This window comes from Dunckerocampus dactyliophorus, chromosome 11, assembly GCF_027744805.1.
Source record: "Dunckerocampus dactyliophorus isolate RoL2022-P2 chromosome 11, RoL_Ddac_1.1, whole genome shotgun sequence".
Taxonomy (NCBI): domain Eukaryota; kingdom Metazoa; phylum Chordata; class Actinopteri; order Syngnathiformes; family Syngnathidae; genus Dunckerocampus; species Dunckerocampus dactyliophorus.
The window spans coordinates 8,460,526-8,474,542 of NC_072829.1; the positions used below are offsets into that span (position 1 = coordinate 8,460,526).

At 38.7% G+C, this 14,017-nt stretch overlaps 1 protein-coding gene across 3 annotated transcripts in view; it reads left to right on the forward strand.

Annotated features, from left to right (window-relative positions):
• Nucleotides 1–14,017, forward strand: part of atp8a1 (ATPase phospholipid transporting 8A1) — a 176,896-nt gene that overhangs the window by 122,632 nt on the left and 40,247 nt on the right. For all 3 annotated transcript variants that reach the window (XR_008572804.1, XR_008572803.1, XM_054791080.1), the window contains 2 exons: nucleotides 3,146–3,329; nucleotides 8,048–8,158. Coding sequence is in view for 1 of the 3 variants with exons in the window: in XM_054791080.1 (XP_054647055.1) it covers nucleotides 3,146–3,329; nucleotides 8,048–8,158 (295 nt within the window). In the remaining 2 variants the exon portion in view is untranslated. The remainder of the gene's footprint in view (nucleotides 1–3,145; nucleotides 3,330–8,047; nucleotides 8,159–14,017) is intronic.

Below are 14,017 nucleotides of genomic sequence, written 5' to 3' on the forward strand. Positions count from 1 at the left end.
TTCTCCCAAGAAAAGAAAGAAATCAAATGAAAGAATAAGAACATAAGAAACATAAACACATAAACATATATACCAATAAATTAAGCAACAACAACAGACGAGACATTAATACAAGTAAATAATACAAATAAATAAATAAATAAAGTGCTATGAGTGTGTGCGTGTGTTGCGTGCGGCGTGTGCGAGTGCTTCGTTGAGGAGCCTGATGGCCTGTGGGTAAAAACTGTTTGCCAGCCTTGTGGTCCTGGACTTCAAACTCCTGTAGCGTCTGCCTGACGGTAGGAGTGTGAATAGTGAGTGAGTGTGCATTCTCTGATGCAGAGAATGGTGGGTTTTTTTAGAAATGTGAACAAGTTTACTCTGTCTCCTTAAGTGTTCCAGCAAAAGCCTTCAACACAACCGGCGGGCATAATATATATTTATAAAAAAAACACAACATAACAAAAACTAATCCAGAACTGGAACATAACAATTGAGACAGCAATGGCGTGTTAACTTTGGGGTGCGAAATTCTGTATAAACGTCACTTGCTCCGCCTTCTCCAGACTCCGGAAGACACAGCAAAAATTATAAAAAAAAAAAATCAAGTAAACATTTGAGCACACATCTAACATGGGAAATATGCATTTGTGGTGTCATGAGCACTTTAATCATGAAAAATAATTATATTGACTGCAAGCCTGTTGTGTTAATTGCTACATAAGTGTAAAAAGAAGTTAACCACATTAAAACATCAAACTTTAACTCTCACAACAAATAGCAATTTCGGGAGTGGATTCTTTTTTGTTTGCTGACCCCTAGAAGTCTAAACTACAGTCATGTAAAAAATGATTAGGCCACCCTTGTTTCTTCTGTTTCTAGTTCATTGTAATGCCTGATACTAAAGGTACCTTTGTTTGGACAAATACAACAATGACAATAAAAATAGTTAAATATTTTGGCAGTACAATGCTATAGCTATTCATGTAAGTTCATTCAAGTAATTTTGGTTATCATCAAGAAAACCATGGAGGTTGCTAGATATCAACTCTTAAATTCAACTCTTATGATCTATATTTGTTATCATCATGATATTTGTCCAAACAAATGTACCTTTAGTTGTACCAGGCATTAAAATGGATCAATAAACTGAAGAAACAAGGGTGGTCTAATCATTTTTTACATGACTGTATATGACCGCAGCATGAACTACAAAGTTTTATGTGACTTTGGAAGCATATTTGTCCCAAAAATGTTTCAATATCAAGGGAATTCCGCATTTGAAGTTTCATTGTAGTGTACTCCTTCCTGGACTGGTGATGCAATCTTTTAGCATTATTCACTCAATGTGATATTTTCGTTGCTGAAGAATCTATCTTTTAAAATGGAACATTTCATACTGATGGACAGAAAACTCCTTGGAAAGACATCAGTGCATAAATGTACACAGCTGCATCTCCAAGGTCCAAAAGGCAAAAAGAGCACACAATGCAACGTCACCAAAAAACCCCGGAGAGGACATGAATGCATTTAAAAAAAATGTCTGCCGAGTTAAAAACTCCTCAGAGCGCAGTAAAGAACAACCATGCGGACATGTAAGGAGGGTGTACAGCTGTAAGTTTAACAGCAGTGAGTGATGGAGGTCACCAAGGCCCTGTTACAAGCCCGCCACACTTTGAGAGAGCATGCTGAATCATGAAACATGGGGAACTTCTAAAGGGACAAATAGTATTTACAAGCAGTTGGAGAGTTGTGGAGACTTTTTGGCATTACAAGACCACAAGGACCCCCCGCCCCCCACCACCACCAAGCGTTTCAGCATTTTTCATGTCATTGCCTGCAATTGTACTACAGTATAACATACTTTGTACAATAAGTCCACAGACAAGCCAACAACACTGCTTTTGTTTGATGCCAAGTGCAGAAAGAACAAAAGAAGATTGGCCAGTCCGAGAAAGTCAACAGAGGACAAGAAGACAATTTCTGCGACGTGACATTAGGGGGAAAAACATGGAGGTTGCGTTAGATAACATGCTTGATACGTGTCATGTTATAATAAGCACAAGGCCCAGCGTCTGGACTGTCTTATGCTCTGCCACGGTCTTAGAACTTGAAGTGAGCCTTCCAAAATCAACTTGTAAGGAAGTGGGGAATCAAAATTGCGAGCACTAATAAGGCACATGCTATTTGACCTCAGACTGTTCCGCCAGATTGTGTCCCCTATTGCTCAACATCAGCAGAACTTTTGGATTTTACATGTTGCATACATGGATGAGTGTCTGATTCTGGTATTGTTTCAGCTATATTATGATACAATTCATCCAAAATCGATAGAGTTCTTGGTTTGGCATGTGACACGCAATTGGTGGACAGGTGGTAAGGAACAGGCACTGATATGGCTCATTCAAAATCAAGAGAATTTCTTTTATTTTTTATTTTTTTGTACAATTTTTATACACTAGCATACAATTGTTTGAATTGGTTTTGTCTTTCTCTTGGGTGATGAGTAATGTGTACCCATATTATTATTTCAGTTCTATTATTATACAAGTCATCCAAAATAAATAAAGTTGGTTCGGCATATGGTATAAGGTTGATGGACATTTTTGAGTGGTAGACAGGTGACAAGGAACAGACACTGATATGGCTTTTAACTTCTGGTACATGAGCCATTTTATGATCTATCTTTTAAAATCAACGGAATTCTTGTCCTTGTTTTTTTTGTTTTTTTTATTCCATATGATTACTTTGACATTTTTGGCTGGTAAAGAGGTGGTGAGGAGCTGCCAATATGACTTTTAACCTCAGCTAGCTCAGCCGTATTGTCTGCCCTATCATCCAAAATTTTAAACCTATGCCACATGATTGGTTTGCCATTTTTGATTCATTTGATTCATGGAGATGTGACCAGGAACCTGTACCAATATGTCATTTGACCGGATGTACCTCAGCCATATTGTGACATATTTAAAAAATAATAGAGATCTTGCTTTGGTATGTGGCATAACACTGGTCAACATGTTTTAGTCCAAAAAAGAAACATATGACAGGACTGATATTGTGTCACCTACCATTAAAAATCAATAGAGGTCTTTGTTTTTCCATATGACGGAACATTGGTGAAAATAGGTCACCTGTTTTTTTTTTTTTTGTGTTCCTCCTTCAGAGTGTCTCCTCTCCAGAAGTCGGAGGTGGTGGAGATGGTGAAAAAGCAAGTGAAGGTGATCACGTTGGCCATCGGCGACGGAGCCAACGACGTGGGGATGATTCAGACAGCTCACGTGGGCGTGGGCATATCTGGCAACGAGGGCCTGCAGGCTGCCAACTCCTCCGACTACTCCATTGCTCAGGTGAGTGTCAGTATATTTGTACAGGAGCCCATTGTGGGCTCCTGCGGGATGCATTATAAACATAGCGTTACATTTGTTGTGTTTTTGTGAGTGGGACACAAGTCACAGTTTTATTTGGATTACATTGTGTTTTTGTAATAATTCTTGAGATAACAACATAGGCCAAACATTTTATTTCTTTCTTCAATTTTGATAAAGTTATGATTTTTTTCCTTCATAATTTCTAATTTGAGCTACTGGATTGTTATGGTTGTTTTGTCGGACCACCTTTGTCACATACAGTACAGTTGTCCCTCACAATATTGCGGTTTGATTATGTATTTCTATAGCACCGTTTTTCAGAAATGAATTAATTCATTAATGGTAGACTATGGTCTATTATTGGTCAAAACATATCGAAATACAAGTGATATGTAGTATTCTGGTGACTAAGCGGCAGTAATGACAAAACACATTGAGACATTACCTTACCTTACATTACCTTAACGCTGTATGAAGTCATGTAGTCAGCAATGGCATATCCGACATGATAAACTGAAAAAAGTTCTCCTCCCATTCCTTGGGGAAGTGGTAAGTTGTGGGCTTCTTAAGTTTAGAAGAAATAAAGTCTAGGCTAACTGGTTAGCTCGCTAGCTTGTTAGCCCCTTAGCTATAGGCAGGTGGCCGCTATAGGCAGGTTGGTGGCCATTTTGAATTTGTGCGCGCACATATTAACATGTCTGTGATTAGAAGCTTGTGTTTGCAGATACATATAATTATACTGTTACATGTCGACCAGTAGAAGGCACTGTGGGACTGCGGATAAAAGTTATAAAGAACTACTAGGTTAATAAACCGCTGTTAATAAAGCGATTAAAGTGCATCGGCGATGTGAGTCTCTCCTTCCCCACAACAAGGGGCATTACAGTATTGACCAGTGCACATTGTCTCACACCAGGAAATAAACGGTGTCACTGTCTGCAACAAGCTCCAAAGAAGACGGCTTTTTTTTTATGTTGAACAACTGACAGTTTGTGTGGATCTTGTGAATGATTGTGACTGAGCTAGGACTCAGTAATTAAAGTCTACACACGACGGCTTCATTGATTAAAAAACAAAACTTTTTTGTGCATGAAGCTTCTACTTGAGTCGGCCTTTTGGCCACTATATGCGGTCAGATATTGACCAAGGGATACAAAATGGGTGGCCGCTGGCCGCGTTAGACAGGTGACCACTATACACAGTGTCTATAACACGCACATTTTCTGCGGGGGATTTTTCCAGTGGCCGCTATAGGTAGGTAGCCGTTCTATACAGGTGGCCGCTAAGACAGGTTTGACTGTATATGTTATATATCATATATGTTTTAAGGTTGAAAACCCCTTACCATTCACTTTATAAACCTTTCTCACACAGGCAATAACATTTTCTCACATTTTGCTCTTGTTAAAGGGCCAGGCTCGGCCTGTAACAGCGTTCATACGCTGTAATAGTAAAAAAGCACCAAAAAAAATTCTGCAAATCTGTGAAAAGTGAACCACCATAGAGTGAGGGAACACTGTATTTAGCATAGGTGTCATACGCTGTAACGACGAAAATATTCCATTTATTAACTTTGAATCCTATATTGCAGAAATTCATTTATCGCGGTTGGGTCTGGAACCAATTAACGGCAATAAACGATGGAAGACTGTATACACATGCAGTATCATAGACAACTGGAGGATGTCCCATGGGATATGTTGTGTTGGTTTACGACTTGGAATTTTTTGTGATTTTGGCATAAACAGTACTTGTTGACGTTACAGTTACCATCTTTATGTCTGTTTTAAACTTTATAGAGCGTATAAAGACCGTAATAAGTGAATTTCAACGAAGTAGGATTCCTTTATTTTTAAATGCAATATTTTCATAGTTAGAGCATAGAAAGCCTGTTCACAACCTTCTTTTAACATTAAAACCCTCTAGACATTAAATAATGTGCCTATTGTCAACTTTACACTCGTAATATCCAATATAGTAGACGTAATAAGAGGAAATAAGACATAAATAAGACATAATATAGACTCACAAACACACATATCACTGTTGCCAGGCCCAAGTTGTTCAAGTTCAAGTTGCCTGTTGTTTTTGTTGTATGTCTAACATTCATGTTCTATGTTTGCCATGTTGTTGGCAACATCATCTTGTTGACTTTTCCAAAAAGTCCAAAATAATAGCTGTCAAGCATGTTGTTAGCGTTAGTGTCAGTGATAGCTTGGCACATTTGTTCTGAGCAACAAAGCCTCTCATGCCTTCCAGGCCATCAGCTTTGACAGTGAAGTGGTAACACCTGTAAGACAAGCATCATCCAACTACATCAGGAACAGACTGCGGCAAAATGTAAACAAGTACTGTACTTCCAAGCAAGAATGTCTGCAACCCGGCGTCGATATGCGATACCTTAGTGCAACAAAAACGCTGCTGTGTTTATACACAGAACACCATTCAATGCAACATTTTTCTATTGCCGCCACAGGGCTCCAGAGCATGGGAAAAGCAATAGTTGCGTCCAACACAGTGCATGCTCTGTCCTTGAGTATGCAATTACTATTCAAGAGAGCCGGGCTTGTTCCCGCTTCAGTCCGCATTACGTGTCCAAGGTTTATGTCTGTCAAAGACAGGTGGCCTCTTATAATCCACTTGGCAAAATTAAATTACACTTCCAGAGTTTGGCCGATGTGTTTTCTCTGTGTTGGCATAGCTCAACATTAGCTCTAATTTGCTGACTGGGAAAGTGAAATCCAATCTGGGAAGCTGGCTAACTTCTAGTTGTTCCGTTCATTTACTAATTATGACAAGCTCCAAAGTGTGCGTTATGGATTTATCTTTGAATTTAAAATTATGAATTTAAAAGTATGAGTTTATCCCTAAATGTATGAGATAATGTCACTGAGCTTTAAGAAAACTATTTTTAAAACAGCACAGCAAACAACTGGGATTGTTTTTTTGGGGGGGGGGTTGCACAGTGTAACTTTATTAAGACATTACATTGTGGTCAATAGAAATCAACAGCAGTGATGATTTCATTTACTCAGCAGGTAGTAAACACTGTATGATCATGTTGTACAAGTACCACACTAACGCAAACACAACACAACCAAAGGAGTGTCCAGGCTGGTCCACCAGTATTTTAGGGTGTGTTCACACATGTTAGTACAGTTCATTTGGTCAATTCGAACTCTGGTGTGCACCAAACAAGCAGACTGTTGTGCAGTTGGGTTTTAAATGTGAACACTGCATGGACCAAAACATGCACCAGTGTTAAAATGCCCGCAAAAACCATGCAGAAGTGACATGTAAGCGAAAATATGCTCTGCTCTCTCCCTCTGTCTGTGTGTGTGTGTGTGTATGTGTGACAAAGGTGCTACTTAAAAGTACAGGTATATTTTAGAAGCTTTTGGTGAAATCTAAGGGGCTACCCACACAAATCGTTTTCAAATCAAAACGTCAAAATATTTTATCGATTCAGCCTCTCATCCACACGGGGATGGCGTTCTGGGTGACCTGAAATGGTATTTTTTTTTAAACGGCTTCTAGGGTGGGAAAATCTGAAAACGCCGGCTTGTCGTTGTCGTCTATACAGGCAATGCGAGACCGATGATGTCACCGACCAACCGCCGCCTCGTCGACGTCATGTGACCAGAAGTGAGCTTTGACGACAAGCCGACATAATATCTGAATATTCCGACGGATACGACTCACCTCAGTCGGCATTCTCCGGATATTTTGTTGTCTTGTACTCCATAATGACTCGCAGAAGTAATTCCGCTTCTCGTAAGCGGAAGACGACGTACTTATGCTCATGTATTCTTTCTCCTTCCGCGGTTTGGAGTGTCACGTGGTTCCGTCTGCATGCATGTTCAGAGCGCCATATATGTAGGTGTGCCTTGTGTTTTACATCATTTTCACTCAGTGATGCGTTCTCGTCTGGACGCAACTATATTCTAATTTGGCAGTGTGGACAACCCACCAAAAAAAAAAAATCCCAAGAATGTTTCCATGTGGGCAGAGCCTAAGCTGGTATATAAAAAATAACCCACATATTCAACCTATCAGACGGTATTTGGTATGCAATATTTGAGTTACTTTATGGAAATGTTCTTTACTGCACAGCCTTCGGTCACATGACAAAAATACCAGTGTGGACCGCACCAAAGTGTATCTGTAAAGCTTTTTTCTTTCTTTTGGGTTTTGGTCTGGACCATAGTACCGAACTACAATGCAGCCTTGGCAATAACAGCACCACTTCTTCCATTACAAGATGCCAGTGTAGAAGTTTGAGGCTTAAACTGCTTGAGCTGTCCTTTCTCACACTCTCACTTTGTCAGACAGCTAAAGGATGAAATGTAAACTTAGTAAAAATGTGCTTCTTCAGTCACTTGGAGAGTAAAGTAAAGAACGTTCCAGTATAATCACACTTATCAGCCAGAAATTACACTGCAATTTTAGACTCACCACAGGCGTGCTTATAGAAGGATCCTTCTAAAGTCATGTAACGATTACGCTGAACTTTTGGAGCCCACATAATGTCGTTCTTATTTTTTGATGGGGGTCGCTATTATTTTACCATCTCCCTGCTAGGACAAATTCCTGCTGTTTCTTCCTATAATCCAGACGTTTCTATTGTGGCTTTAGTGACATCTTGTTTGTAAAGTGCAATTTAATTTACTGTGGGATTTTTTTTCCCGCCCGCACAGTTCAAATACTTGAAGAATCTGCTGCTCGTCCACGGAGCTTGGAATTACAATCGTGTAGCCAAATGTATCCTCTACTGCTTCTACAAAAACATCGTCCTTTACATCATTGAGGTAAGTAGCTTATACTAGCTGATAACATACAATAAATGCTCTTATTTTTACCGCTTTTATTCAGTTGGAAGCAGGCGATAATTGATGAAAGGCTGCTATTTCCTAAATTTCTAAACTCATTATACATACTAACTTTTTTTTTTTTTTACTTTATTAACTTGGAGTGCATGAAAAGGTGGAAAGGAAATCATAGCGCTCTTTGATCACATTAACAAGTATATCACACAACATTTATTAACAAGTATATCACACAACACAGCAGCAACAGAACCAATATTGTAATATCAGAAAGGCAAAACCAGCAGTAATACCACTGATGATGTAATGTAAACAACACTACGGCAAGTGTAACATGCATGAGTTTGACAGCAACAGTTGAGTAGCGACATTTTAAACCTGCTGGATGCTGAGCACTCATGATACTTCAATACACTCACTGCCATCTTGTGGAGTTAATAAAAAACTACTTTAGGAGGTTGCCCACAGCCACAGATGGTAATGCCAATGTTTTCACCTGGCACTAATTAGAGACCGAATTAGAGACTGAATATGGTTTTAATTGCAGCATTTACATAAAAAACAATATTGTGTTCAAATTCAAAACAATTGCTCTCATGAGAAATAAAAGAAATAATCTCTACCAGGGCCAGACTGTCACCCAAACTGTTAAAGGTTTTTCCCATGTATTTCATTTATTATATTTCTTTTATTATATTATAATATGCATGGATGGAATATGTAGTGGAACCTTAGTTAGCATCATTAATTCGTTACAGAAGGTCTGACTCAAACCGAAACGTCTTGGCAAAATGGCAAAATTTTTGCCATAAGAAATCATGTAAATCCAATTAATCCATTCCACAAAGTCAAAAATGTTAACACAAAACATATTTTTATAGTTTTACAATTATAGCTTTACATGCAGAAAACAATTTGAGATGCATATAAATACATGTCAATAATGAATGACAGGGATAAATGAACACTTAAGGTTACTTTTACCTTCATGACGTGATTCTTGATGTGACTGTCCCCAAAAACACCATGTGGCAGCAAGATCAACCACCACCACCACCTTCCTGTTTTGACATGAGTTATTTCTTGAATTCAATAGTGTTTCTCACCTCATCACTGTAACCCAAAATTGAGCCAAAGAAAGTTGCGGGTGCCAAAATTACGATAAAGAAGGTGAAAACTACTGATTTTAAGAAATAAGACATGACAAAACAGGAAGGTGGTGTCCCTGTGGTGTCTCAGTGCCACATCGTGTCTTTGGGAGCAGCAGTCTTCACTGAAGGTAAATGTAACCTGAAATGTTCATTTATCCCATTCATTATTTATATGCATTTAAAATGGTTTTATAATTAGAAAACTATAAAAACGTGGTAACACTTTTGAGAATCAGCCATGGATGACATCATAGACGGGGGACCTAACTTCCGGTTCCGGTTGCCATTTTGTTAGGTAGCTAATGGGATATTAACAAGGAAGTACATGTTTTAATAAAAAAAAAAAACACATTAAGAATACAGAACCAAAGAGTGTACGCAAACCAAGGCAAAATTGTGGTGTAAATTCTCAACGTTCACCAAAAAACACGCTTCAGGTTCCATTGTAGATATTAAAAAATCTAGGAAATGTGCCAAAAAATCCCAATGTTGACTACCTACATCTTTATCTTTATTCATCTCCCCAAAAATTATGTAAAACATACAGTGGTTAAGGTTGTATTCTAAGTTAAGCCAAAACAAGCATGTAGACGTTTCCACACTACCTGATCACATGCGTACAAGTTTTTGTGTTTGTGCTGCTGCTGAAGGACCCCACATATGTCCAAAATCAACACTGCTGGATAAAAAGACGCAAACAAGAAAACACACATAGTCCAGATGGAAAAACCAAAGACAACCTTCCAAGTCAATGTGATTAATGACATTTACTGTAAATCTTTCTACATTGGATTTCTTGATGGTTTTAAAGACTGAGAGAGGAAAATACTTGGAAGCTATACAGTAGATTGAAGAGATGTAATAAAGTTTGCCAGGACCACCATGAAGGTTTGCCATATTTAATTGGCCAATTTGGCATTCTTTCTTCAATACCCACTGAAGATGGATGTGAATGCCGCAGTTGGCTGCCGACACAAAGCAGCCCTCACACTGATTACAAGTTCAAAGCTACAAGGCAGCATGAATGGGAGGGTAAAGTGTGTCCGATCAGCACTGCCTTTATCAGCGGAGGCGCTCCTGTGTTTTGATCTTGCTTGTCAAGTGGCGGCCCCCACTGTTTGCGTCTTCTCCCACCGCACGTCTTCCCACACCATGATGTCATAATGCACTTAGATGCTCACCATCATGTAATGTCCGGCCATGTGATGGATTCCATTCTTCCTGTAAGGCAAGGAGTCGTGCCTGTGGAATACATTTACTCTCTTCTGTACATGATTGATTATGTCGGACACCACACAACATAGCACAGTAGACATGGAGTACAGAAAGTATGGTCGTTTATTTTCCTAAGCCTCCAGACAGGATGCTACAATTAACCACACTGTGTCAACAGCATCAGGGCAGTAGATGTACGTTGTTGTTTAAAGGTCCCCTATTATAAAAAAGTGACTTTTTAATGATGTTCTAGCGGTATTATGTGTCCCTATAGTCTGTTTATGAGCACCAAACATGAGGAAAATCTATCATCTCCCTCACTTGCTTGCTCCACTTTTGAGAGAAGAGGAGCTTAAACACTCACTTTTGAAATTTGATGGTGTTCTGGAAGGAACAAAAAATAGGCATGCACAATTTTTTTAAGCCGATACAGATAATATCCTGCTTCTCGAGACTGACATTTGTTTTAGAGGTATTAATATATAAATGTAGATTTAACTGTAGTTTGTGCACATCTGGTGGTAAGAACAACTTAAACAAAGTTGTATTTGACAAACTGTACATGTATACACTACAAAAAGTTTTAGAACACCCCAATTTTTCCAGTTATTTATTGAAATTCAAGTCGTTCAAGTCCAATGAACAGCTTGAAATGAAACAAAGGTAAGTGGTGAAGTGCCAGAGGTTAAAAACAAGGTATGTTTACCCGAAATTGAAAAATAATGTGTATTTCAGAATTATCCAAAAAGGCCTGTTTCAGGGACCACAAAATGGGTCAACAATTTAAAGCTGTTCCGCAGAAACATGATGAAAAATTAAATAAATAATGATAACATAAAACAAATATTAATATATGTCCATTAAATAATATTCTAAATGTATTTTCTGTATGAGTCCAATCGTTTTTTAACATTTTCTTGCACGTTTCCTGGTCAGGTGAGATTGCTGCGAACGTGCATGCCTAACGTCTCAGTGCACACAGAGTTGGATTTTGGAGCCTGCCAGTTTGTGGTGTCAGTTTCTGTTTGTCAGCATGTCGCCAATAGTATGTTGCAGAAACATTTCTTATACACCATGATTTTCTACAATCTGTGTAATGTCTGTAATGTAAGCGCGACATCATTATTGTTTCTAATCAGACAATAAAAATGGCATCATTGAGGCACTTGCAGTGCCGCTGCATCCTGAAGGGGTCGGGCGTGCTTGAGCTGGAATGTGCCTGTCACTGCCGTTCTTCCAGCAGCAGTGGTTGGCAGAAAGTCAAATGCGAATGAAAGAACAGCTACATGAACTTCATATACATATAAAAAGTAAGAACAGAATTTTTTTCCAGTTAATAAAATATTAATACTAAGAAGTATTTGAAAATAATCAATTATAAGATTTTTTTAAAACAAAAGTGAATTATTGTCTTCGCTTTGTTGTTATCCTCTTAATGAACAATCTTTTTAAAAAATAATTCAAAACTTATGCTTTTTTAACTTAGCACAACAACAGAAAAGAGTCAGTGCCTCACCAGCCATGAACCGTACCCATAAAACAGCCTACCACAATTGATGATGCGAAAATGTTGCAAAAAGCCATAGAAAAAGTGCCCTTTGGTGCATACTGAACTGAGATCTTGCAGCATATGCCCACTTCTAATGTCTAAAGTCTTCTGATACTCGAATACATTAAAAACAACAATTTTTTGTAGTTTGGTTTTCCTGTTTCCACTGTGCTTCAGGGTCGCATTCCTTCTTTTAATCACATGTAATGCGGGTAAATATTTTTTTAATCTTACTGCCACAACTTGTGATGCAGTTCAAACGCCCCTCCCACCTCGTCTGTCCGTCTTTCTCCTTGTACAGTCGGCCCGCCATTGTAAACGAACCACAACGTTCCGAACAGACCACAGCCCACAATCGAATCTTGGTCAGAAATTCCTCTCAAGATTGTTTGTGTGTTCTTCTCGGCGCGGAAATGCAACATCTCTTTTGAGCGCTTGTGGTTCGCCTTTCAAAAAGACTTTTTGTGTCGTTGGTTGTCTGCGGGGCCTGTCTCGTCATCCTTCTTGCGCTCCTTTTGTTGTTGTGAATGTACCTCCACGCTCTTCTGCTCATGTGATGCTTCTTCAGGGGATTGAAGGAAATAATAGGAGCCTGGAATCTTTATCACTTTGTCACACTTATAACTCTAGCTTTGTCCTAGCTTGTGCTTCCCGTCACTCCCAGGCTGTGCAACTTCCAGATGCTGAAGGAGATTATTATCTTGTACCTGGGGCCATATGAGACACGATAATACTTCAGCCTCAGCATGACTCCACTAGTCTATGCACTTCACATTGGCCATATTTAATTGTCTGTGCTTTTGCTATAGGTACAGTATATGTTGTCAATTGCCTTATTCCAACAAAGTTGGGGTAATATTTAAACCCAATTTTCCGGCCGACTAGGTAACTAGGGAACGTCTTGTTGGATGTGGTTAGCCATGAATTTCTCATGATATTTGGTTGGTGGCGATGGTTGTCTTGCACAGTTTTGGACAGATTTCTCAAACTTCAAATTTTGTCAAATACCTCTACCCTTTAAGTGGTCCTTTAAATTAAAACACATAAAAATAAAACACATTTCACCCTAATTACGAAAAAATGCCAGATTCCCAAACATGATAAAACTGCAGGGTAACTGTTTTGCCTCAGCTTGCGTACAGTATGGCGCACATCATGTTATTAATACACAACATGAGTCCAACTGTATTATTAATGTTTTTTTTTTTAAATCACAAAACGTCCTTCTGCGTTAGCATTCAATTAGCTAGCTGACAAGATGGCACCCGGAACCGGGCATCAGCTATATGTTACGTTGCCCGTCTATGATGTTTTACAATTCATTTTACAGTAGTTTTACATGAATAAAACAATTCAAAATGTATATAAATGACAAATGAAAGGGATAAATGACATTTAAGGTTACTGTTACCGTCACTGAAGACGTGGCTGTTTCCAAAGACACGATGTGGTGGCGAAATCTACCATTACCACCTTCCTGTGTTGTCCTGAGTTATTTATTGAATTCAATAGTGTTTTTCACCTTCTTTGTCAAAATGCTGGTACTTGCAACTTTCTTTGGCTTTGTGTGGTATGTTTTTGGCTTCTTACTTTTTAATTCTTCCCCACTTGTTTTAAACACTTTCTTAAGTTTAGAACAAATAAAGTGAAGGCGAACTAGTTAGCTCGGTTGCTCGTTATATACTATGTCTCTTATGTCCCTGCAGTGATCCCGTATCCTGCACATGTGATGTCAACAAAGAATATTAGGACTGTAAAGGTGACTATAGGGGTGTTATTTCATGTATACAGGGCTCTAATAATGGCAAAAACTGTATTTAGAAGGTCATAAACAGGTTTTCTATGCTATAGCTACGGAAATATTCTGTTTATTAATATTCTAGTAATATTTCCTACTTCGCGGAAATTCACTTATCGCAGTCGAGT